This window comes from Eucyclogobius newberryi, unplaced genomic scaffold (assembly GCF_026437365.1).
Source record: "Eucyclogobius newberryi isolate DKJ021-1_F unplaced genomic scaffold, fEucNew1.0.hap1 SCAF_14, whole genome shotgun sequence".
Taxonomy (NCBI): Eukaryota; Metazoa; Chordata; class Actinopteri; order Gobiiformes; family Gobiidae; genus Eucyclogobius; species Eucyclogobius newberryi.
In genome coordinates, this window is record NW_027315768.1 from 22,347,229 (window position 1) to 22,370,123 (window position 22,895).

Below are 22,895 nucleotides of genomic sequence, written 5' to 3' on the forward strand. Positions count from 1 at the left end.
GTAGCCGCGGTGTGTGACCTCGCGAAGTCGATGTCAGACACTGTAATATTTTCTGGTCCCCTGCCCAATCGGATCAATGCTGAATTGTACAGCCGTCTTTCAGCATTCAACAGCTGGTTATCTAGATGGTGCCCTCAAAACAACGTAGTCTTTATTGATAACTGGAGTGCATTTTGGGGAAAGCCCGGGCTCATACGCAGGGATGGCATCCATCCGACTTCGGAGGGTACATCCCTATTAGTTCGGAATTTGACCGATAGTCTTAGTCGTGTTCAGTGACCATCTAGGGATGAGCCCCGGGCGCAGAGCAGCAGTTTAAGACGCTCCTCTGTCGTTGAACTCTCGCCCGTTCTGTTACATGTGAAGTGTTCAGATTCAAGACAGATAGAGACTGTGTGTGTCCCTCGTGTCCCTCGTACAAATAATGCCAAAAAGTCAGATCTCAGAAAAAATATTTCAGGCGTCAGACCAAATAACTTAAGGAAAATAACAATCACAAATGACACAAATATACAAATGAATAAACACGTAAAATGTGGACTGCTAAACATTAGAGCAATTTCCTCCAAATCGCTCTTAGTTAATGAATTAATTAGTGACTATAACATAGATCTTCTAGCTCTAACTGAAAAGTGGCTTCAACAAGACGACTACGTCAGACTAAATGAGTCCACACCACCCACCCATGTTAACTTTCAGACTGCCAGGAGCACAGGCCGAGGTGGTGGTGTGGCAGTGATCTCACACTCAAGCCTACTCATGAGCCCTAAAACTAACAATGCATTTCACTCATTTGAAAGCCTTATGCTGTCAATCACATGTCCAAATATGAAAAACCAAAAAGGAGTTTTGTTCATAGTTATCTACCGACCTCCTGGTCCCTACTCAGAGTTTTTAACAGAGTTTTCTGACTTTATATCAAACTTAGTGCTAGCCTGGGATAAAATAGTTATAGCTGGAGACTTTAATATCCACGTGAACATGAGTGATGACGCTCTCAGTAATGCCTTCAGCGCCTTGTTAGACAGCATTCACGTCACTTTGCACAAAGTGCTCACGTCACTTTGAATCGGAACATTGACACCCGCTCCTAAACTACAACTTTATTCTCATAAATATATGAGTTTTTTCTCGTTAATTTATTAGTTAATTCTTGTTAATTTACAACTTTTTTCTGGCTTCAACTTTAATCTCATAATATTATGACTTTAATGACGAAATGTTATGACTTTATTCTCGTAGTGCCCAGCTATTTATTTTTGGGTTGGCCCTTATTCTCCGCCGTACTCCCTAATCCGGAAAAAAAGAAATACATAATTTTAGATTGTTTCTCTGTATTAGAACAGTCTTATACACAAAAAAGGGGCCTTACACACAACATGTATACGTTTATGCAATGTAAAGGAAAAAAATTACAGTTCGTACAGCTGAGTTCTAAAAAAATCCCCCTGTTATTACAACATTGCCTCCAAAATGAAGGGACAATTTACGTCCAAAGAATGCAGTTTTCTGGCAGGTTAAACATTAATAAAAAAAATATATATCAATAAATATATAGTCAAATATCTGTATTTATCACATCACCACAACTGTGTGAATTATGAACTTTAGGTCTTCAAACACACAGCTCTTGAAGAATTGTTTCCAAAAAAAAAAAGGAGTTTTTGGCCTGTAGGCTTTATTAGACAGGACAGTTTTATGGGGGTGAGAGAAGGGAGGACATGCAGAGAATTGTTGTAGCTGGTTTTCATACTCACAACGCAGCGGCCGACTGATTGCACATGGAGTCTGGCATATGTGCTGCCGCCTTAACCACTCAACCCCTGAACAACACTAAAAGTAACTTTTTAAAGTTACTTGTTTGTAGTAAAAAGAAGACAAAATGAATTTTTTTTGGCACTCGTTTACAGTATGGTTGCTAGGTAAAAGTTATGGAATTTCCGCTTTGCATATATACAGGAAGTTAAAAAAAAAAAAACTGTAAAATTAGGGGAAGTAGCATTTGAAATATAAATATGTTAACTAAGTTTTAATGGAATATGCATTAGTATTTTATAATATTTTTAAACTTGTTTTCCATTAGCTCGTATGACAATGTTTGTATGAATCCTTGCAAGTCCATTTCCAAACCTGTGTCCTCTCTTGTTTAGTATGCCAATGGCGCCGGAGTAATGGTACTTATTTATTCATTAATTTAAATGCCAGTGACTCACATTAGCACAAATACACTTGGGTTAGTTACACTTTTAAATTATATGCTCTATACCGGGATCTAAAGGACTGTAGAGCGCATCGTGGTCAGACTTTTGAAGTAGCACTTTTGTTTCCCAACTGTTGTAGCACAGGCCTCCACAATTACTGTATATGACGTACAGTGTTTTTGTCCTTTGAGAGTAGTTGGAGGCAATGTTCCCTCTATTTTTTCAAGTGTCTGGGCAAACATACAAGCTCCCTGGGCACACTGAGGACCACTGTGAGCACTACTACCCATACACTATCTAGTAGTAACAGCATGTAATGATTAATATCCATAAATACAAAAATCTTAATAAATGTCACTAGAATATGCACACATTTTGACTTTAATTTTACCTTATTTCTCACGTCTGTCCTTCTCATTTCTCCAGTGGTTGTACACTTTGTCCAGGTTGATGGCTTCGTCTGCTTCCTGCTTTGACTTAATGCACATCAGCTGGTCCAAATATGCCACTTCAAGACGATTTCTGGATGCTGTTTTGATATGATTCAGTAAACTGAATCCTCTTTCACCATCTGCACTGGAAGCTTGAAATGTAGCACAAAAAAACAGAAGCTGTGAGCTGTTAGCTCTTCACATCTGAGTGCTGCAGAAACCATATCTGAGAATGTGCAGATTGACCCCTGTTTAAGTTTTTGCTTCATTATGTACTTGAATTCAGCATATTGACTGTTGGCCTCCATAGACTGTGGGTGATGGAGAATGGCCTCATACTTCTTTGCCAGTGTGGCAATGTCTGCTGATCCATAGTCAAAACTGATGTCTGAGCTCAACGCTTCAATGTCAAATGCAGATCACTCCTTTAATTCATCCTCTGGAAAATGAGCATCCATGTGATCACAGAGCTTACTAATGAAAAGAATGATCTCACCAGTATTTCTGCCATCAGCTGATGAGGTCCCCATTGCCTCTTTGACACGGTCACTCCACTGTACATCCTTCTCCTTCAAGTATTGGGAACGCTCAATTCTCAATCTTTGCTCTAGCAAAGCAGTGTCCTTCCATCGCAGTCAGGTTGCGTCTTTGAAAAGTGAGGCAGAGTTGTGCTAGCTCACACAAAACATCTCCCAAAGCAGTGACAGTAACCTTGAACTTTGAATCACTCAGCTTTTTGTAGCAGTACTTTGCCACTGGATCTCTTTTATCAGTGAATTCTCTTTTGCAGTATTCTTCAAGCACAGTGTAGTCCCTCAGAAGAGCATTGACAGCTTGGTGCCGTGACAGCCATCGCACTTCATTCAGAGGCCTGAACGACAGTGTATCATCATCAAGAATCATTGCTAGGTCCTCCATTTTGCCCCTCTTCACAGTGGACCAAGAGAAAGTGGAATACACAGTTCTAAGAAGAGTTTCCACATCCCTCATCAAAGGTACATTTTTCCAGGCATCATCAATGCCTAAGTCCTCTCTATGGGCCACACAATGTTGTTCAGTTAGGTGTGGTATTTGGCGCTTTAACAAAGCCACAACTCCGTTGTGTTTTCCTAGCATAACTGAGGCACCATCGGAGGTCAGCATTACTATTTTCTGCATGTCCAGTCCATGTTTGGAGTTATTGTCTTCACAATATCCTGAGCAGTGCATGCTGTCAGCTGGATGATGCCACCAAACACAGTTTTATAGTTAACATCATTTTCCTCCCTGTATTTGACATATATGACTAGCATTTTGTGTACTGATATGTCTGTGCTCTCATCTACTATCAGGGTATGCACCTAGTCTCATTCTGCACTATTTCATTGATTGAGTTCACAAATTCAAATGCATAGTTTTTGCTTTGCCAGCTTTCTGATAAACTCAAATACTTTGCCATGTGATTGTGAATTTGTTGAACTGACATCATTGAGGCATTCATTTTGATGGCAAGTAAACTATCGTCAATGAGAACTTTAACTTGCTTGGGGTCAGATTTTGTTTTGTGTGACAGCTCCTCCTTTTTCTCTCGATCATTTGCGCTCTCCCGCAATAATGAACCAATCCCCTGTAGTCCAACTTCCATGCAGTCCACATTTTTCCTGCTGAAAGCTCATTTTCTACTTTGGCTTCGCTTCATGCTTTGCAGAGTAGAACTTGCTCACTCGAGAAGTTTCACCGCTTGTTCATCTATTTGCACAAGCTCCGACAGCCATTCCATCCTAAAAGAATCACATTTCTTTTTTACTTTGGCTTGGTGTGTGTATCATTTTGCCATGATAAGGGGTTGCGTCTTTTAACTCCGCCAGTCTTAGCTAGCGAACCTGCATGGTCCGTATGGGCAGGGCACATATGCACTATCAATGCTGTGATTGGCTGTGTAGCATATGTAAACCGTTTTGTATCATTGGCTGGACACCTGTCACTGACAGGTGTCCAGCCAATGATACATACAATGTATCATTGGCTGAATTAAAGTCGGGAAGAGGGAACAGTGGTTGGAGGTATACCATAACACTATAAATAGCCTTCCCTATGTGATACCTTGTCTCATTTGTCTGAAGAATATCAGACGATGGAAACACTAAATGAGACTGAGCTGTGTTTTCCAACATTGAACAAATCTTGCAGAAGAACTCCACAACCAGAGCTGGAAACCACAATCATCTACATCCTGTTGTCTGTCATCATTGTCGTGACTGTGGTCCTCAACCTGCTGGTCATCATCTCTATCGCCCATTTCAGGCAGAAATAACTGTGGATTCTTTATGTATTTTTATGTTTTTTATTTAGGAATAGATAACGTTATTTTTTTCAACATACATTTTTTTATGTTATTTTATCTTTAACAATAATCTTATCCTGTTTTTTGCAATAATTCCAAGATAAACCTAGCAATAAATGTCTACTTTCAACCATTAATTGTTGCTTATTTCTTTCACTTTCCAGGCAGCTCCACACCTGTACCAATTTCCTTCTCCTCTCTCTGGCCGTGGCAGACTTCCTCATTGGCTTACTCCCGATGCCTTTACAGAGCTTCTATTACAGGGGCTGCTGGCTCCTGGGTAACATCCCTTGTGCTGTCCATATTATAAGCGGATACTTTTTGGTCGGTGTCTCATGTTTGAACATGACTCTTATATCATTCGATCGCTACACAGCCATTTGTGAACCCATGCAGTACCACACTAGAGTCACAATCCCACGTGTTCAAGCGTGCATTTGTCTCTGCTGGTTTTCTTGTTTTGTTCATATCAATTGGATACTGAGGGATTTTGTCAAAAATCTGGACATCTATAACTCATGTGTTGGACAGTGTGTGCTTGTACTTGTACACCCAGTAGAAGGGATTGTCGGCATACTTTTTTTTTTGGCAGTCCCTTTCACAGTCATCACGGTGCTGTATTTGGGAGTATTTACTGTAGCAGTGTCTCAGGCCCGTGCCATACGGTCTCAAATTACATCTGTAGCTTTGCAAACTTCAGGGGCAAAGGCAAAAAAAATGGAGCTAAAAGCAGCCAAAACATTAGGAGTGCTTGTCATAGTTTTTATCATCTGTTCTTCTCCGTATTATGCATTTACTCTCACAGCTGAAAACGGTAAAATAGACCTCTTATCTGGAAGTGTAGAGGTTTGGCTCATTTTTTTCAACTCCTGCATGAACCCTATCATCTATGCAATGTGTTACCCGTGGTATAGAAGGTCTATAAAACATATTATAACGCTTCAGATTTTAAAACCCGGCTCCAGAGATATTAACATTCTATTAGATCTGTAAATCTGCTGTTATGAACTTAAATAATTGTCTTTATTTTATTAAAAACAAAAGTGGAAAAAAATGAATAGACGAAAATCAAGGCCAGTTACATTGTACCAGGGCCGCATCCTGCAGCCAGGCCTGGGGTGGGCGTACCTTTTCCCCCGGGGCCCTGCCAGGTGCAGCCTCCCATGGACACAGATCTCTCAGATCTCCGGACACAGAAACTGACTCTGGGTACATGGAATGTCACCTCAGCTTGTGCGGGAGGTTGAGCGGTACCGACTAGATATAGTCAACCTCAACTCCACACACAGTTTGGGATCTGGAACCCATCTCCTCGAGAGGGGCTGACACGGCACGCTGGTGTGCTTGCTTACAGTCCCACAGCTGAGCGGCCACGTGTTGGAGTTCACCCCAGTGAATGAGAGGGACAGGTCTCTCACTGTTGTGTCGGCCTTGGGGCCCCACATGGGCAAAGACAGTGACACCTGGAGGGGGGTGATCGGCAGGAACGGCCTCCCCAATCTGAACCCAAGCGGTGTTCAGTTATCGGACTTCTGCCACAGATTGTCCATAACGACCCAACGTAAAGAGCCCCCATATTTTGCATAATTAGGTTATCAATTTAATTTGTTATCAGTTTAAATAAATAAGGACAGCTAACAGAGTTAAAAGCTGTGTGCAAACTACTTATTACAGTTTTGTTTTGTATATTCAATTCAATTTATTTTTGTAACGCCCAAAATCACAACAACAGTTGCCTCTGAGGTTGCCTTCATTATGTGTAAGGATCATCTTATCTTATTTTTAGTTTTTCATGTTATTGTGCATAAATTTAGAAGTACTTTAGGCCTGAGCCGAAGGACGAGAATCGTCCTGGCGAGGGATTGTAACGAAAGCAGGAAAATCGCAGAAATCGAGTAGTAACTGTGCCTGCTTCCGAAGAGTGCAGACGCTTTCTCGCTCGCTCCGCTTGCTATTGCTGCTTTCCTTATTTATTTTGCTTTTTAATCAGTTTTTGTCTTCCAAACATTTTTGCTTCAGACTTTTTCAAGTAAACCACGGATTCTAAGAACATTTTTCCAGTTTTAACGACATATCTGAGGCCAGCGACATGTCCGGGAGAAGAAGGGAGAAAGACTGTGAACGCTGTCGGAAATATCAACAAGAAATTAATGAGCTGAAAACACGGATATTTGTTTTGGAATCTGAAAAAGTTCTTCACGATACCATTTCTGTGTCAACCGATGGTTAAGAAGAGCACACTTTTTACAAGAAATCTGCTACATTCAATCTAAACCGCGGTGACTCTGTGTCATTTCCAAAACTGACTAAAAACCAGAAAGACCAGGCTGTTTCTTGGATCAAACTTGGTGCAAAGCCTAAACGACACAAAGATAACGTAAAGTCACCTAAAATACAGCTTACAAACAGATTTTTCCCACTTTCAGAGATGGAATTTAATGAAAAAAGGAAAGATGACGTGGCCAAAATACAGCAAGGAGGATGTGTGCCAAGAGCCAAGGTGACTCAGACACAGACTATTTTGATAGGAGACGGGGCGATAATTCACGTGACGCATGAAAAGATAAACACACATTCTTTTCCAAGCGCCACTGTTTCTGAGATAACTTCACTCCTTCCAAATATTATGGCTAAGCATGGAGGAGCTAAACAGCTGATTGTGCACGTAGGTGCAGTGGACATGCGGCAGGAACAGACTGAAGTTTTGAAAAAAGACTTCTTGAAGTTATTCGACGTGCTTCATGAAGTGGAAATCAAAACATTCATAAGTGGACCTCTTCCAAACATCGACAGGAGGATAAACAAGTTTAGCCGGCTGCTTCAGCTGAACACATGGCTGTCCAAAGAGTGTCCACCGAGAGGACTACATTACATTGAGAACTTCTATCTATTCTGGAAACGAGAGGACCTGTTAAGAGAAATGGTCCCCACCTGTGCAGAGGTGGAGTGAGGGTGCTGACAGAGAACCTGCTCCACGCTCTGAGGTATTGGACTGGGCCTGGACAGGGTCCTGAGCAGATAGTTAGAGAAGAGAGGAATGAGAGAAGAATTCCTGCTCCATCAGCCAGAGACCGAGCCAATGTCTCAACATCAACAGCACCACAACCTCAGCCTCCACCAAAGGATTCATCAGCAGCCGCTCCACCACCACCAGCAAAGGATTCAGCTCCAGCTGCTCTACATTCACCTCCAAGGCCCCCAGCGAAGGAACAATCTTCAAAGGCCTTGGACCCATCTGTGACAGGCCCAGGCCCAACAACATCCCTGTCATCGCCCCTGCCTTCAGACCAGCCCTGGGTTCCCCCTGCAACATCTACTCCCGCTACAGATTCCTCATTCTCCTTCTCATCTCCACCCTCACCCATGGGCCTTCCCAGCCATTTTGAAAGTCTGATCAAATCAGGCATTAAGATGGCTCCACTCACGCCCAATATAGCAAGATCAAGGGTTATGTCAATACTTATCAATTCTTCCCCGCACAAGCTGACTGCACCAACAAAAGCCCCACCACCCATCCCCCCTCGCCTTTCACCTGGTATCTCCCATAGCTAGGATGCACTGGGTCTCAGCGTTGCCGGGACTTATTGTCATATTAAAAATATAATCGGCCCGATCTGAGAAATTTGATTCATATTCCCTGTGAAAAGATAAAGCCCAGTCCCACTGAAACTAGTCTGAAACTTGCTGTGCTAAATGTCAGATCCTTATGTAACAAATCACTCTTAATTAATAATTTAATCTCTTCTTATAATCTTGATTTTATGTTTTTAACTGAAACATGGCTTGACAAAAACACAGGAAATGTAGTTCTGATAGAATTTGCTCCACCCAACTTTAAGTTTGAATCTGAAACACGAGAAAACAAAAAAGGGGGTGGAGTCTGTGCAGTCTTTAGAGATTAAATAATTACCCGCAGGTTGTCTTTTGGGGTGTTTTCATCATTTGAGTATGTATCCTTTAAAATGGAGCTAAAACAGTCTCCATCCATTATCTTCATTGCTTTATACAAGCCTCCCCAGCACTGCCCAAGTTTTATTGATGATTTTACTGAGATGCTTTCAGTCGTATGCACAGACTTTGATGGTTTGGTCATTACAGGTGATTTCAATGGGCATGTTGATAATATTTGTGACAGAAACGCTAAAGAGCTTGATGCTGTCCTTGAAACCTTCAGTCTTACTCAGCATGTGAGAGGCCCCACCCACAGCAAAGGACACACTCTAGATCTCATAATTACAAAGGGGGTAAATATTTCAAATGTCAATGTGGTCGATGCTGCTCTGTCTGATCATTTCTGTGTCTTCTTTGACCTGTCTGTTTTTCACAAACCACCAGCTGGTCCTGCAGTTGTTCAGAGGAGACACATAAGTGATGGCACAGGTGCACTGTTTATGGAAATGATAAACTTTGAAAATATCTCATGTTCTAATGTAAATGATTTGTTGAACACTGTTACATCTAGTGTTTTGAATGTTCTGGACACCATTGCCCCTATGAAGGCTAAAATGGTTAAAAATAAGCAGAAGGCGCCATGGAGAAATGATGATTCGGTCAGGGCACAGAAAAGGGAGTGCCGCAGGCCCGAACGGAAATGGCGCAAGTCAAAGCTCCAGGTTCAAAAAGAGATTTACAAAGAGAAGCTGAACATGTACAACCTAATTTTATGTAGAACTAGGGAAAGATATTTCTCTGAAATTATTGGAAGCTGCAGTAACAACTCGCGTGTCTTGTTTGCCACAGTAAACAGATTAACAAACCCTCCAGCTCAGCTGCCGTTAGAACTCATTTCCACATCCAAGTGTAAAGAGTTTGCATTATTCTTCAATGACAAAGTTCAGGGCATGAAAAATGCTATCAATCTCACAATGCAAAAAATTTCCCTAAAACTACTAAGACACTCACTTTGCACCAGTAACTGACAAAACTGTCCATGAGATCATCACCAGTCTGAGTTCATCTACATGCTGCCTTAATGTGTTACCCACCAGATTTCTAAAGTCTGTGCTGAACAGTTTGTTAGCACCATTCACTCACATAGTTAACATGTCGCTTCAATCTGGAACATTCCCAATGTCTTTGAAAACTGCGGTCATAAAGCCTCTCCTAAAGAAGAGCAGTCTTGATGCCGCAGTACTGAGTCATTACCGGCCCATCTCTACTCTACCATTTTGGGCCAAAGTCCTTGAAAAGGTTGTTTACCAACAGCTCACAGATTTCCTCTTAATAAACAACTCATTTGATGTTTTTCAGTCAGGTTTTAGACCTCATCACAGCACTGAGACTGCTCTTGTCAAGGTGACAAATGACATCCGCCTGAACACTGACACGGACAAAGACTCAGTCTTAATTCTGTTAGATCTGAGTGCTGCGTTTGACACTATCGATCATGGGATCCTCTTACAGAGACTAGAGGACTGGGTGAGCATCACTGGCACTGCCCTAAACTGGCTAAGGTCCTATCTGGAAGACAGGAAGTACTTTGTTGAAATTGGTAGCTGTGTCTCAGACCACATGACCCTGACCTGTGGAGTGCCCCAAGGGTCAGTCCTGGGTTCCCTTCTGTTCAACCTCTACATGCTGCCATTAGGTCTGTTGATACGCAGTGAAAATGTGTCCTATCACAATTATGCAGACGACACTCAGATCTATGTTTCACTGTCGGCAAGTGAATATGGACCAGTGGATTCACTCTGTCACTGCATCCAACAGATCAGTGTGTGGATGCAAAACAACTTTCTCCAGCTGAACTCAGACAAGACTGAAATAATCGTTTTTGGCCCACAGAAACAAAGAGAAAGTGTTAGCGGTCACCTCCAGAGTCTCGCTCTAAAACCTACAAATCAAGTTAGAAATCTGGGGGGTAATAATGGACTCAGACTTGAACTTTAACAGCCACATCAAATTGATAACATCAGCAGCTTTTTACCATCTAAAAAACATTGCCAAAATCAAAAATATAGTGTCAAAACCAGATTTGGAGAGACTTATCCATGCGTTTGTCTCCAGTAGATTAGACTACTGTAATGGCCTGCTCACTGGCCTCTCCAAACGAGCTGTAAAACAGCTGCAGTACATCCAGAACGCTGCTGCTCGGGTCCTGACTAGAACCAGGAAGTATGATCACATTAGTCCTGTTCTCAGGTCTCTGCACTGGCTCCCAGTGGCTCAGAGAATAGACTTTAAAGCAGCTCTGCTTGTGTACAAGTCTCTCCATGGCCTAGCACCAAAGTACATCTTGGAGATGTTAATGCCATATGAACCATCTCGGACTTTGAGGACCTCAGGGACCGGCCTCCTGCTGGTGCCCAGAGTCAGGACTAAACATGGGGAATCTGCGTTTCAGTTTTATGCGGCTAAAATCTGGAACAGTCTCCCTGAGGATGTGAGACAGCCTTCTTCTCTGACAATGTTTAAATCTAAGCTAAAAACAGTTTTGTTTAGCTGCGCATATGACTGAAAGGATGTTTCTTTGCTCTCTTCTCTTTTATGTTTGTGATTTCATTAGTTTAGACAATCAGTTGGACTGATTTAAAAGGGAGTTGGACTCCGAAACACGTTAGACGTGTAAAAGTACGTACAATCAGTTGGACTGATTTAAAAACGATTTAAAAAGGAGTTGGACTCCGAAAACACGTTACCCTTTGTGGCTAGGTGTTTTTTTTATTTTTTATTTAGGTAATTTTATTGTATTTCTGTTTCTGTAATTTCTTTGTGATTTTAATGTTTTTTTTCCTGCTGTGAAGCACTTTGAATTGCCCTGTGTGTGAAATGTGCTCTACAAATAAACGTGTCTTGCCTTGCCTTGCCTAGTAAGCAAGGATGGATATGCTAGTGAGTGGTATAGAAAATTAGAACTCCGTGAGTTCTAATTTTGAACACCGTGAGTTCTAATTTTGAGTGAAGGTTCCGTGAATTTTTTTTAAAGACGGCTCTGTAACACCACCTCAAAAATTGATTAACATGGGGCAAATCGGAGCCCGACGCCAAAACAAGTCGCAATAAAAATATGACGCTCACTCCCAAAAATAGTTCATGGGAAGACATGTAAAAAATAATATTATGATCCCAACTTTTTTTTATTGTTAATAGAGCGTTTGTGAAGATTTTCAAGCTGAACGCAATGATATGCAAATGTAGTGGCCAGCTAAAAAAAAAAAAAGGCTCTCTAGTGCCTTCTCCAAACTCTTAAAATTAAAAAATACAATCCAAAAGAAATTATCACGGGTTAATTTCTGACCGGGCACAATGTGACAAAATCACGTGACTCAAGCTCAAGTTTTTACAGAGGAAAAAAAATGCCACTATTGTCACGCCCACAATTCCAAATGTGGGTGTGGGAAGCTTGTTTCTCTGGTATGAGATTCTATTTTTCGGAATTAATATATACGTTTTGTGCAAAATGATGAGCTGAACGCAATATCTTACAAAGGCTGTACAGTGCCCCCTTGAACATTTGAATTAAGTCAAAAAGTGTATTTAGATATAGACAAATACAATTTGGCACAGACATTCTTCTTACCGTTCTGATTGAAAAAATCAACTACGGCATACCTCTATCTGCGAGCATTTTGCTGTGGCAACCTGACAAACATTGTCATTGTTTTACATGCATTTTGCTTTACAAGCATTTTGGAAGGGATGACAAAATTTACTTTTACGTAAACAAATCAAATTTGCCACAGTGTGGTCCTGCTCCAAAACTAACAAAGATAACAAACTTATCTTGCTTTCTTGCCATTCTAAACAAAAGAACATAAAAGCCAATGGGGACATAACTCTATCTCAAACCATGGGGGGGGGGAAAATGTTGAATGAAGTAGTATAAAGTTTGTACTGATTGTGGGAAAGGGTTGATGTGGACGGGGGGATTAGGTGTGCTATTCGCGGTGGCTCGTAACCGGTGGTCGCGAGGGGGGCGTTTATTGTCGCGCGCAGCTTTAATGCTGCTTTAATTTTTTGTTTCTCTTTTCACCCTATTAATCACTTCCCATGCTCCCTCCATAAAACTGATGAAGTTTGCGGACGACACCACCCTCATCGGTCTCATCTCGGACGAGGATGAATCTGTCTACAGAGGTGGACCGGCTGGTGTCCTGGTGCAGCGGTAACAACCTGAAGCTTAATGCCCAGAAGACAGTGGAGATGATCATGGAAAGCCCCAGCCCCCCAGCCCCCCCTCACTATGACAGACTCCCCCATTACCACCGTAGACTCCTTCTGCTTCCTCTGCACCACCATCACCCAGGACCTCAAGTGAGAGCGGTTACCCCCCAAGAGACCGAACGTTCGCTAGTCCGAAGGTTCACAAGTCTGAAGGTTTTAAAGGTTCACTAGTCCGAAGGTTCGCTAGTCCGAAGGTTCACTGGTCCGAAATTTCGCTAGTCCTAAGGTTCACTGGTCCGAAGGTTCACTGGTCCAAAGGTTTGCTAGTCCGAAAGTTCCTCATAGGCTAAAGTGAAGGTGCAGACAGCATCGGGATGTAGTCAGCCTGTAAAATGCGCACGAAGCACGAAGACACGCACTGGGACTCGTCACGTTTAATTTACCAGCTGCTCACAGGTGGCACCGCAAGTTGTGTGTGTATGTGAAAATAACAAGGGAACATCTCAAATCCTCCGCTTTATGCCCTCATTTGATCATAAGAAAATGTGTGAACAGAACCCTCCGTTCTATGTCTTCATTTTATCATAAGAAATATGCGTGATCAGAATCCTCCACTCTATGCCTTCATTTGATCATAAGTATAGAAATGATATATGTATATATAGAAACGCGTGATCCGATCACCGTAGGATTGGTAGTCAAAAAGGAAATTCAGCTGGCCAAGACGGGAGTGTCTACAGAGCCGCGGCGCGCAGCCGAAACTGCTGGGCTATTTGAGTTATTTCATTCATTAATAATACGATAAGGAGCTCAGGCTATGTACAGAAACAAGTCGGTTTTGGAAAATACGTGAGTTTACTCATAAAAAGTGCATCAACACTAGAAAAGTCCAAAAAGCAGTGTGTGGGGCAAAGGGAGGCGAGGAGAGCCCGCTGCACGGAGACACAGCTTCGGTGAGGAGAGCCGCGAGGAGAGCCCGCTGCGCAGACTCACACCTTCGGACTCATGAACCTTCGGACTAATGAACCTTCGGACATGTGAACCTTAAAATTTTGGAATTGTCGGACTCGTGAACCTTCGGACCAGTAAACCTTCGGACTTGTGGGCAGCCACCGTGGGAGCCCACCATCAGCTCCCTTATCAAGAAGGCCCAGCAGAGGATATACTTCCTGCGGCAGCTGAGGAAAGCCAAGCTGCCAGCGCAGATGATGGTGCAGTTTTACACGGCCATCATTGAGTCCATCCTCACCTCACACGCGGTGATGGCGTTTGTCCCTGGCTGGAGCCACAGCCAGGGACAAACTACAGCGCATTCTGCGCTCTGCTGAGAAGGTGATCAGACTTCCATCTCTGCAAGACCTGTACCTGTCTCCAAGGCTCTGGGACGTGAGACAGGCTTCTACTCTGACAATGTTCAAATCTAAGCTAAAAACAGTTTTGTTTAGCTGTGCATATGACTGAAATATTTTGTTTTTGCACTCTTCTCTTTTATTTCTTAAACTGTTTTGTGATTTCTGTAATTTCTTTGTGATTTGAATGCATTTTTTCCTGTTGTGTGAATTGCTTTGAATTGCCTTGTGTATGAAACGTGCTCTATAAATAAACTTGCCTTGCCTAATACACTCTAGTAAAATTCATATAGTAGAAAAAGCTTCAGTTGTAGTCATCTGGACTCAGTTTGAAAAAGTAGACGTTTCGACTCTCATCCAAGAGTCATTGTCAATAACAGAATTTAGGTCGAGAACTCCGATATTAATACTGTTCTGTGGTAAGACCCGCCCATTGGGAGGAGCCTTCCTGAAGTAGAAAGAGTTGTTGGTTTCAACAGAAACTCCCCCCTTGTATCTACCGAGCTAGCCTATTCAGAATAGATACAAGGGGGGAGTTTCTGTTGAAACCAACAACTCTTTCTACTTCAGGAAGGCTCCTCCCAATGGGCGGGTCTTACCACAGAACAGTATTAATATCGGAGTTCTCGACCTAAATTCTGTTATTGACAATGACTCTTGGATGAGAGTCGAAACGTCTACTTTTTCAAACTGAGTCCAGATGACTACAACTGAAGCATTTTCTACTATGGAACACGCCTGGACGAATGAGGGATTACACCGACATAGATCAGTAATGGATATTCTATCATGCCGCACCTCATAATACTCTAGACTCTCTACTACTCCCCTCTATCAATCCATCACCTGCCTTGCTTATACTCGAGACACCATAATCGGCCAACTGCTACTCACAATTCACTGTCCCAAAATCTAACGCTCAGCACCGAACTTCGACGATTGCTCAATTCCTCTTCTTCGATCTTCAGGAACCATCTTAAATCAGACTAGCCTCTCATCTATCTTTCATTCCACTCATTCCCAATCTCATTCAACTCTCAATTAAGTTCCCTCATCCATCGCTCATATTGACTTAAAGGCGTAATGGACGATTTTTTGGCCCAAATCTGGGTCTCATTTCCTCGTGGCGTGGACTGCCGATTAGTCCTGCCACGTATCAATCATAGGATGCACCTACTGCTCACCTGCAGCCTCGTCGGCTCGTCCCCAGGAGAGCAGCACGTTTCCCCGTGGCTAAGCACATGGATCTATCATAATATAGTTCCCTCAGTGTACGGGACAAAATTAAGACAGAGAAAGACAGTTCGAGCTGGCTCAGAAGAGACGGAAATCTACTACTACTATTAGGGCACCGCCAAGTCTATCGCACTCGCCTGATCTCCGTATCTTCCAAATTCATTGCCTAAAACTCTTTGAAACTACTATTCAAAAGCACCAGTATTAATCCTCGTCTCCAGTCATGGACAGACTGCTTTAAGATTCCATCCAGCTATTCTTCAAAGAATCCTTGACTATCCAGCTCCTCTTATTTCTGGCCACTCAAGTTAACATAATTTCCAGCCAGGCTTACGTTGAGATCCAGATCATCTTTGCTCATTTTAAATCATCTTTGATGGTTCTGAATCGGCTGGGCTGATCATCTGAGACGGAGCCCCAATCCTGAGTCTCTACCCAGCCATCTCTCATCGATCCATCATCGATCCATCATCGATCCATCATCAATCCATCATCACTATTATCAATAAACATTGATATTCCATTGTTGTGGCGTGGTCCTTGCTAGTGAAGTCAAGTCGGAGATGTTAATTGTCAACTGGTGTTCTGGAGCAGGACCACGCCTCAACCTCTTACTCCTCCATGTCTCCATCATCTTCACCTTAACACATCACCATCTAAAGAGGGGGGGTTCTGAATCGGCTGGGCTGATTACACGAGACGGAGCCTCCATCCTGAGTCTCTACCCAGCCAACTCTCATCAATCCATCATTGATCCATCATTGATCCATCATCGATCCATCATCGATCCATCATTTATCCATTACTGATCCATCATCACTATTATCAATAAACATTATTTCATATTCCGGGATCTAAAGGACTATAGAGAGCATCATGGTCAGACTTTTGAAGTAGCACTTTTGTTTCCCAACGCAGGTCTTTCCTTCCTGCTGCTGTCAGACTCTACAACAAACACTGCTAGCCCTGAACATGTGCAATACCGTCATATTCATGTGCTATTACTGTCGTACTCCCATGCAATAATGCCATATTCATGTGCATATAACATATAACTGCATAGGATAAGAGTGTTTATTTTACCATTATTATTAGTATTATTTTGTCTTATGCTAGCTATTTTTATTTTATTTCATCTTTATTTTTTTCCCTCCATTCCCTATTAAGATATGAGAGGTTCTGTCTAAAGGAGTTTTGTCCATAAGAGTTTTTGTTTATAAGAGTTCTTCTATTAAGTGTTAAGAGAATAAAGGCATATCTTGTCTTATCTTAACTGTTGTAGCACAGACCTCCACAATTACTGAATATGACGTACAGTGTTTTTGTCCTTTGAGAGTAGTTGGAGGTATACCATAACACTATAAATAGCCTGCCCTATGTGATACCTTGTCTCATTTGTCTGAAGAATATCAGACGATGGAAACACTAAATGAGGCTGAGCTGTGTTTTCCAACATTGAACAAATCTTGCAGAAGAACTCCACAACCAGAGCTGGAAACCACAATCATCTACATCCTGTTGTCTGTCATCATTGTCATGACTGTGGTCCTCAACCTGCTGGTCATCATCTCTATCGCCCATTTCAGGCAGAAATAACTGTGGATTCTTTATGTATTTTATGATGATGTTCTGCTTTTATTTAGGAATAGATAACGTTATTTTTTTTCAACATACATTTTTAATGTTATTTTATCTTTAACAATTATTTTAACCTGTTTTTTGCAATAATTCTAAGATAAACCGAGCAATAAATGTCTTGGTTGAGGTTCAAGTGTGTGTGAAATGTGAACAGACTGTAGGATAGAATACAAAAAGAGCAGAAATATCACGCAGACACTTTATGAAATATGTTTACAGTTTTCTTGTACACAAACAATGTACTTATACAACTAAATACTAAATCAACTATTTAATACTATGTTGTAATTCATATATTTCTCAACTCTACTTTCAACCATTAATTGTTGCTTATTTCTTTCACTTTCCAGGCAGCTCCACAACTGTACCAATTTCCTTCTCCTCTCTCTGGCCGTGGCAGACTTCCTCATCGGCTTACTCCCGATGCCTTTACAGAGCTTCTATTACAGGGGCTGCTGGCTCCTGGGTAACATCCCTTGTGCTGTCCATATTATAAGCGGATACTTTTTGGTCAATGTCTCGTGTTTGAACATGACTCTTATATCATTCGATCGCTACACAGCCATTTGTGGACCCATGCAGTACCACACTAGAGTCACAATCCCACGTGTTCAAGCCTGCATTTGTCTCTGCTGGTTTTCTTGTTTTGTTCATATCAGTTGGGTAATGAGGGATTTTGTCAAACATCTGGACATCTATAACACATGTGTTGGACAGTGTGTGCTTGTACTTGTACACCCAGTAGAAGGGATTGTCGACATACTTTTTTTTTTGGCAGTCCCTTTCACAGTCATCACGGTGCTGTATTTGGGAGTATTTACTGTAGCAGTGTCTCAGGCCCGTGCCATACGGTCTCAAATTACATCTCTAGCTTTGCAAACTTCAGGGACAAAGGCAAAAAAAATGGAGCTAAAAGCAGCCAAAACATTAGGAGTGCTTGTCATAGTTTTTATCATCTGTTCTTCTCCGTATTATGCATTTACTCTCACAGCTGAAAACGGTAAAATAGACCTCTTATCTGGAAGTGTAGAGGTTTGGCTCATTCTTTTCAACTCCTGCATGAACCCTATCATCTATGCAATGTGTTACCCGTGGTATAGAAGGTCTATAAAACATATTATAACGCTTCAGATTTTAAAACCCGGCTCCAGAGATATCAACATTCTATTAGATCTGTAAATCTGCTGTTATGAACTTAAATAATTGTCTTTATTTTATTAAAAACAAAAGTGGAAAAAAATGAATAGACAAAAATCAAGGCCAGTTACATTGTACCAGGGCCGCATCCTGCAGCCAGGCCTGGGGTGGGCGTACCTTTTCCCCCGGGGCCCCGCTGGGTGCAGCCTCCCATGGACACAGATCTCTCAAATCTCCGGACACAGAAACTGACTCTGGGTACATGGAATGTCACCTCAGCTTGTGCGGGAGGTTGAGCGGTACCGACTAGATATAGTCAACCTCAACTCCACACACAGTTTGGGATCTGGAACCCATCTCCTCGAGAGGGGCTGACACGGCACGCTGGTGTGCTTGCTTACAGTCCCACAGCTGAGCGGCCACGTGTTGGAGTTCACCCCAGTGAATGAGAGGGACAGGTCTCTCACTGTTGTGTCGGCCTTGGGGCCCCACATGGGCAAAGACAGTGACACCTGGAGGGGGGTGATCGGCAGGAACGGCCTCCCCAATCTGAACCCAAGCGGTGTTCAGTTATCGGACTTCTGCCACAGATTGTCCATAACGACCCAACGTAAAGAGCCCCCATATTTTGTATAATTAGGTTATCAATTTGATTTGTAATCAGTTTAAATAAATAAGGAGAGCTAACAGAGTAGTTAAAAGCTGTGTCCAAACTACTTATTACAGCTTTGTTCTGTTTTGTATATCTTTCATTATGTGTAAGGATCATCTTATCTTATTTTTAGTTTTTCATCTATTAATAAATCCTGTCTGATCAGATCATTGTGGATTAAATGTGTCTTTTCACCTTATTCCGGAATCCCATTTGGGCGCAGCCAAACAATGCAATCCTTCTTCCGGTTGTATTAGTTCACATAGGGCCGCCCAGGGAATCAGCGCATTCTTGACTTGTTGGTCACATGAACATTAGATATTTTACACAAATCATCTACTTTATTGCATATATGGCGGAATTCCCATTGGACCAGAAGTGCGATTACAACGATCACATGGGAAAAGAAGGAAAATGGGCGGGGCGGAATAAGGTCAATATGAGGCACATTCAAGTCGGTCCTTCCCCTCTTCAGGTATTAGTGGTATTAGTATTTCGAATACTGTTATTTAAGCTCCCAATTTTTTATTTTGTTCCTTGGTCACAGGAAATTGAGGGTGTCCAAAATATAATTAATTTAATCTAACTCTCACTAACCCTAATCAAACTTCGTTTAACTCCAGATATTTTTTTGGGGAAAAAAAAATCTAAATCCATATTGGTGATCACTCAAAAGCTTTGATTTTTATATAAATGTATCTAATGTATGAGCAAATATATTTTTTTCAGATTGTTGTGAGATTTGAGTGAGTACTGAAATAGGACTATAATTTGAAAGAAGTGGATAGCCCCACTTTTGTATATTGCTTTTTAAATTTTATCCTGAAACGTACTCATGTGAAATGCTTGGTTACATATATGTGCTAATGGTTGTGCAATGTGTTCTACGGTGTCCTTTATTAAATTCTATATGCATGTTTGTACCAGTTGCATCTTTCAATGTTTTTGATTTAAGCAGTTTTTGTTTTGCTTTTTTCACTTGTAGGATAAAGATAAAATGAGCAGATTTCTGGTGACTACATCAGATGAAAAAGCGTTTTGATGCACGTCATCAGTTTTTGCCAAGTTGTTTCCCCACACTGACAACATAATTACTGAGCTCATCTACAATTTCTTTTAATTTCAAGTTTTTTCTCTCTTCAAATTATTGTGCATACATTTAGAAGTTCTTTAGGCCTGAGCCGAAGGACGAGAATCGTCCTGGCGAGGGATTGTAACGAAAGCAGGAGAATCGCAGAAATCGAGTAGTAAACAAGGACGGATATGCTAGTGAGTGGGATCAAAAATTAGAACTCTGTGAGTTCCGTGAATTTTTTTTTAAAGACGGCTCTGTAACACCACCTCAAAAATTGATTAACATGGGGCAAATTGGAGCCCGACGCCAAAACAAGTCGCAATAAAAATATGACGCTCACTCCCAAAAATAGTTCATGGGAAGACATGTAAAAAATAATATTATGACCCCGACTTTTTTTTCTTGTTAATAGAGCGTTCGTGAAGTTTTTCAAGCTGAACGCAATGATATGCAAATGTAGTGGCCAGCTAAAAAAAAAAAAAAAGCTCTCTAGCGCCTTCTCCAAACTCTTAAAATTAAAAAAAATACATTCTATTTGTCATAGACAACTGAAAGAAATTATCACAGGTTAATTTCTGACCGGGCACAATGTGACAAAATCACGTGACTCAAGCTCAAGTTTTTACAGAGGAAAAAAATTGCCACTATTGTCACGCCCACAATTCCAAATGTGGGCTTGGGAAGCTTGTTTCTCTGGCATGAGATGTCCTATTTTTCGGCATTAATATATGTGACTGACCACGGAAAAAAACGCCACAAGTCGGCCATGACAAAACTGAGATAAAGCCAATATAAGATTTTTTTTCAAATGTGTGATTTTCGTTTTTTGGCAGAATGTGCAAGTTGAAGTTATGAATGAGCCCCTCTGTTCTTCAGATAACACTATTGGTTGTCTTAAACGTATACATTTAGCTGTTAAAAATGGGTAGTTTTCGGGTCTTTTTCCAGTGCTCCTCGGGGCGTCACCTTATGCAATGTTGTTATTTTTTGACCAAACAGCTTTGGAAGCACATGGCTACTTATTCAGCAGCAGCTACTGTTCCTCGGAGACATTTCATTCATTTCTGCAGACTTTCTCCTGAGCTTATGATTCTACCACTACTACATCTATCAAATGCCACAGACGAAAAGAAAGTGCGTGAGTCACAAGATACAATCCCTGCTATGTTGTGTTGTTTGTTCCTGCGGTAGCTCGTGGCTAACTCGGCTAGCTCGTTGTTCTCGGTCTCTGTGGCTTATTTTTCGGTGTTGTTTTGTATTTCTTGACCCGTGGGTTGTGTGGGTCGTGCGTGGGTTGTGCGGGGTGTGCTTTTATGGTTGTTTGGTGTTAGTTTTCGTGATTTTATTGTCACTTTTGTCGCTGAGTTTGGCTTGTTCCACCGGAGCTGATGTAACCCACGTACTTTTATTGCAAATAGGAAAAAAAACTACAACTCCCAATACTTCTTGTCACGTGGTTTACGTATGTTGCGCGTCACGCACGCACTGCGTCACTTTAGCCAATCACACGCTTGCCGGTTCAATATCAGCTTCCTGTGTGCCTCTCCGGGCACGGGGTCGGGAGAAGCGACAGGACGGCTGAACCAGACGGTTTATCAACCGCCGCTGATGCTGGACTCGTAGCGCGCAGGAAAACGTGGAATTTGGCCAGGTGTGCCCAGTGGGGTACCAGAACGAAGGATTAACTTGATGGCGAGCTGAGACCAGCCTGGACCCAGAACCAGAACCAGAACTGAACACTGAACATTACAAAACTACAAACTTTCCAACATGAGCCACCTGCGGTATGGTAGGGGCTGATTCAGCCGTCCACTCCCACCCGAAAGACACCACACACCTTGCGAACTCTCCCCTCAGTCACAGCGCTATATTTTTGGACAATACAAGAACTCGGTTGCTTCTTTTATGGACATTTGTACTATTTTCATTGAGATGTGCAAGTGTTACTATGAGTGTGTGTGCTTTCTACCGTGGATGTCTTGCACTGAACATTATTGAACCTTGGATTGTTATTGATACGCTTCAGTATACCATTAGAAATCTGCAGATTGTATATATTGTAAATATTGGTATGTTGGTCACTCTAAATATATAAGGCACAGCCGCACTTTGATTCGCTGTTTTTTGTATTATTGCTTACATGCACCTCCCTGAGTCTAATCTTCTGATCTAGCCCAGTGGCATATTCTCACATATGCTACATAAGAAAAAACATGGCGAGCTAGCTTCTAGGTTCATCTCATCATCAGGGAATTTTTGGTAATAACCCCGGACCAGTTTGCTGTGAATTAACACTGTGAATATTCCTTTTCTTTGCGGGACAGTGGGGGTCCTGCACAGCTCCTGTATGTCCCTCCACAGGAGCTGAGATTAGTTTAAATGTCCATTGGTTGCCTGATGGCACCGCTGCCATTTCTGTTTCCTCTCATTAAACTGTTTACGTTTTGTATTTACAAGCTCTTCATTTGGTCGATTCTCACACTGTGGTCGTATATGTCCATCTTCACCACATCGGAAACAAAATCCAGGCTTGGAGACGATGAATAAGATGTAGTCCGAGCAGGTCTGGAATTTTGACTTGACTGCTGGACTCTTGGAGTAAATGAGTGGTGGTTGGACTGGGTAACCCGGGAAGCAGTCAGCGCAGCCAGTTGCTGTTGTACCTCAGCCATTTGCTTGGTGAGCGTCGACAGGGCAGCAGAAACATCACTTCCTTCGACGGTGAACTGTGCTTGAGCAGCGACACGTCT

At 42.0% G+C, this 22,895-nt stretch overlaps 2 protein-coding genes across 2 annotated transcripts; both read left to right on the top strand.

Moving 5' to 3' along the window:
- The first annotated feature begins 4,745 nt into the window (after positions 1–4,745).
- LOC140359068 (trace amine-associated receptor 4-like) lies at positions 4,746–5,948 on the top strand. The gene is made up of 2 exons (XM_072443942.1): positions 4,746–4,915; positions 5,120–5,948. Exons 1-2 carry the CDS (start codon positions 4,746–4,748, stop codon positions 5,946–5,948), a joined length of 999 nt encoding a protein of 332 aa, XP_072300043.1.
- Positions 5,949–12,964: 7,016 nt separating this feature from the next.
- LOC140359069 (trace amine-associated receptor 13c-like) lies at positions 12,965–18,460 on the top strand. The gene is made up of 3 exons (XM_072443943.1): positions 12,965–13,031; positions 17,049–17,229; positions 17,632–18,460. The coding sequence occupies exons 1-3, from the start codon at positions 12,965–12,967 to the stop codon at positions 18,458–18,460; spliced, it is 1,077 nt and encodes a 358-aa protein (XP_072300044.1).
- The last annotated feature ends 4,435 nt before the right edge of the window (positions 18,461–22,895 follow it).